Source organism: Sinocyclocheilus rhinocerous, unplaced genomic scaffold (genome assembly GCF_001515625.1).
Source record: "Sinocyclocheilus rhinocerous isolate Xijiao unplaced genomic scaffold, SAMN03320098_v1.1 scaffold6, whole genome shotgun sequence".
Classification (NCBI taxonomy): Eukaryota; Metazoa; Chordata; class Actinopteri; order Cypriniformes; family Cyprinidae; genus Sinocyclocheilus; species Sinocyclocheilus rhinocerous.
Window position 1 is genome coordinate 360,523 of NW_015661999.1, and position 3,421 is coordinate 363,943.

Here is a 3,421-nt window from a genome sequence, read left to right on the forward strand (position 1 = left end):
GCAGACGCTCTGTAAGCGCAGAGTCCGACCCCTGCATAAAAGCTGCTGCCTGCATGGACAGATGCACAGTTCCCTGAAAGAACCAATCCCAACCCCCAAACCCTAACCTTAACCCCCTTTTGTCCACAGTCCAAACAGTTCAGGCACACATTGACACACACACACCTGCACGCAGGGCAGATGCAGAGCTGCTTTTAAATCACGTGTCTTAACGTCTGCGGCAATGGCAAGGTGATGAAAGTGCTATTACCTAATTAAAAAATATGATATGAATTATGTGTCTGCAGTGATTTCCTCTGCAAGGTTCCTGATGCTTTACCTTTAAGTGCTGGAGGTTTTAATAAATGATTTCTCTCATCTTTTCCTTTTCATCATTTTTGTTTCAGAATATTAATGCACCAAAACTGTCAGCAGACCTCTATATTTATGCACATTGAAACTTCTGGGGGAAATCATATTTGAATGAATCATGATTAAGTATTAATTTTATGAGCAGTGATGAAAATTACAGCGCTGTATAATAAAGGGCTTGTTCACCCAAAAAATTAAAATTGCCATCATGTCCTCACACTCATGGCATTCTGGCTTCTGTAGATCACAAAAGAAGATATTTTGAAGAATGAATGTCAGTGGTTGACATGGACAAAAACAGCTGACACATTCTTCAAAGTATCTTCTTTTGTATTTTGTGAAGAAAGTAATTCATGTAGATGAGTAAATGATGACCGAATTTTCTTTTTTGGGTGAATTGTCCCTTTAAATTGATATAAATCCTTGCCTCTAACTGCTGCCCATCAGGTACTGTGTCTTAAGAACTACACCCAACTGCCTCTGAAGAGCTAAACAAAATCTGAATGTCTTAATGTCCTGAACAGCTCTGCAAAGCCCTGTGTGTCTGTTAGCTAAACTAACAAGATGTGACATGCTTGGAAAGGAAAGCAATAGCACTTATGGAATTCAGTGAGAAAAATAAACACATGGAAAAAAGGAATTGTCCAAGTACAACATGGACAAAATATTTTCAAATTGGCAGCTATGCAGGCCTGACCACATTACAGAGGGCTCGACTTTAGTAGGTGAACACTAGGTCTGAGATGCTGGGCACGAGCAAGTCCCCAGAAATCATTTCATTCACCTCTGGAGTGCAGTAATCTGGGAAGTCAAAATGGGATCCTGAGTTAGCATGAAATGCTTCGAAGTCCTTGTCCAGAGCGGAGCAGTCCATAGGCATACTGTTAGAAATGATATGCAAGAGTTCCTCGTCCAATTCCTCATCCGAACAAGCTGATGACACCAAAGAGGAGGAGCTGGTTGAGGTTGGAGTGGAGGATCTTCCAGAAGTCGACCCTCGTGGCTCGCTCGTTGTGCACTCCGGGAGTGCCTGGCACTCATTATCCGAGGAGAGACTCTGGATGCTGCTGGTTTGAGAGATGGGCACTTTCACTCTGAGCTCAGGAACTGGTTGCTGGTCCTCAGAGGGAATGGTAGCCTGCTGGTGAAGGACAAAGTGACTTGACGGGTTGTGATCATCTTGCAGAGTCACTGGACTTTCTATGTTTACATCCATCATGTCGTCATCACTCATGCTCTCGCTGTAGCTCTTATATTTATTGCCATTAAAGTTCATTTTAGGCTTGGTAGAAGCGGGTTTGATCTTTAGCCCTTTGCAGGAGAGCCCAGTAGATCTTCCTGAATGGGACTTGCTGGATTTCATAGGCAACTTCTCTCTAAGTTTCACAGGAGTGGAGCACTTACTCTTCTTCCTGGGCCGGTACTTGTAGTCAGGATAGTCAGCCATGTGCTTTAGACGCAACCTTTCAGCCTCTTTGATGAAGGGTATCTTCTCATAATCAGGCAGTAGTTTCCAGCGCTTTCCAAGGCGCTTTGAAATTTCAGCATTGTGCATGTCAGGCCACTGCTCCATGATCTTCCGTCTCTCAATCTGGGACCAGACCATAAAAGCATTCATTGGTCTCTTGATGTGCCCAGTTGGAGTTTTGCACCAGTTGGGGTCTTTGTTAGAAGGTACATGTCCAAACACCTCAGCATCATCCTCTGCCGCCAGTCCCACAAAGACCTCTCTGGTAGAATTGCCATCCATGACTGATGAGTATTTGTGGGTTCTTTGCTGAACCATGATGCAGTGCTGAGATCTATTCAGTAGGTTCCCTAGAGTCGTCCATGATGAGACACTCTAAGATGCAGCAATTCATTAATTCCTGCTTTTTATCCTGAAATAAATAAAGACATGTCTTCAGTGACCTCTTATAAACTTATTCATCTGTTAAATACAAACTTTCATTTTTCCAAGACAACTGTTTCCAAAATGTAATATTTATTTTAAATGGATAATGACATAAGCCTTTAAATGTAGTCATTTAAACATGTGATAGATAGATAGATAGATAGATAGATGTACGTACAATTTTTTTAATATTACTAAAATATTCACATTTAATTATATATATATAAATAAAAAAATTTTTATTACAGTTTAGTACTTACAGTACAAAGGAAGAAAGCTTCTTGCTTACTATGCACAATCAATTGCTCTCCTCACATAAGCATCTCCTCCGCTGTAGCAGTTGTGGTGGAAGTAAAAAAAAAAAAAAAGCTATCCAACGTCTGCCTGCTGTCCTGCATGCGAACCCTCTCTCTCAGATGCTCTCTATCCTCTCAGTCACTCTTCCTATCCTCGTCTGCCGTTTCTCCTCCCGGCTCCTTCTTTGTAAGGATGCCCCCCCTCGTCTGCTGTTTTATAAACCCACACTGTAAACAGCTCAACCTTACAGACACAGTCTCCTCCCCTTCCACCCACCGCTCTCAGTCGTGGTGTGTGTGTTTATGTGCGTGTGGGTGTGTTAGTGTCAAGGATAGGGGGGTAAAAGTTTCCATGCAGTGAGGCACAGCTACAGTGCAGCGGATGGAAAGAGAGAGAGAAAGATGCTAACTGAGGAGGTTTTAAATGCTACAAGCAAAATCTTAAATTAGGACAAGACCTTCAAGGCAGTCTGGCACATGTAGAAACATGTATTCATGAATTTGTGTGATGTAATTCTCAATTTTCAAAAATGGAACTAGCACACTAGGCATGTATTTAATGCTGGAATTTGTATATGTGCATTTTTAATTTAAAAGAATTCATTTAAAAAAATCAATATGAAATGTTTTTGAGCGTGTGTTACTAAATGTGTGTATTTTAAATTCTGTAACTGAATCTTTTTCACCACTTTTTATTTTTGGGCTATTTTTACATTATTATTATTACTTTTATTATTATTAGCAAAATATATAGTTTAGAAATTTAAGACATCTTTTTTGTGATATTAAATATACTGTGTAGTAGCCAGTATTGTATATTTAATTATGCAGGCTTATATATATATATATATATATATATATATATATATATATATATTAT

At 39.9% G+C, this 3,421-nt stretch overlaps 1 protein-coding gene across 2 annotated transcripts; it reads right to left on the bottom strand.

Annotated features, from left to right (window-relative positions):
* Positions 1-642: 642 nt before the first annotated feature.
* LOC107727192 (transcription factor SOX-11-like) lies at positions 643-2,711 on the bottom strand. 2 transcript variants are annotated; one of them, XM_016536983.1, is made up of 2 exons: positions 2,535-2,711; positions 643-2,231 (listed from the first exon to the last, which is right to left on the bottom strand). In XM_016536983.1, the coding sequence occupies exon 2, from the start codon at positions 2,135-2,137 to the stop codon at positions 1,070-1,072; it is 1,068 nt and encodes a 355-aa protein (XP_016392469.1). In that variant the 5' UTR covers positions 2,138-2,231; positions 2,535-2,711; the 3' UTR covers positions 643-1,069. The 2 variants fall into 2 exon arrangements, with proteins under 2 accessions (XP_016392469.1, XP_016392468.1); XM_016536982.1 differs by having other exon boundaries at positions 2,506-2,711.
* Positions 2,712-3,421: the final 710 nt, after the last annotated feature.

Bases quoted from the DNA above. Each gene is read 5' to 3' on its own strand.
- LOC107727192 (XM_016536983.1), bottom strand. From the start codon at position 2,137: ATGGTTCAGCAAAGAACCCACAAATACTCATCAGTCATGGATGGCAAT.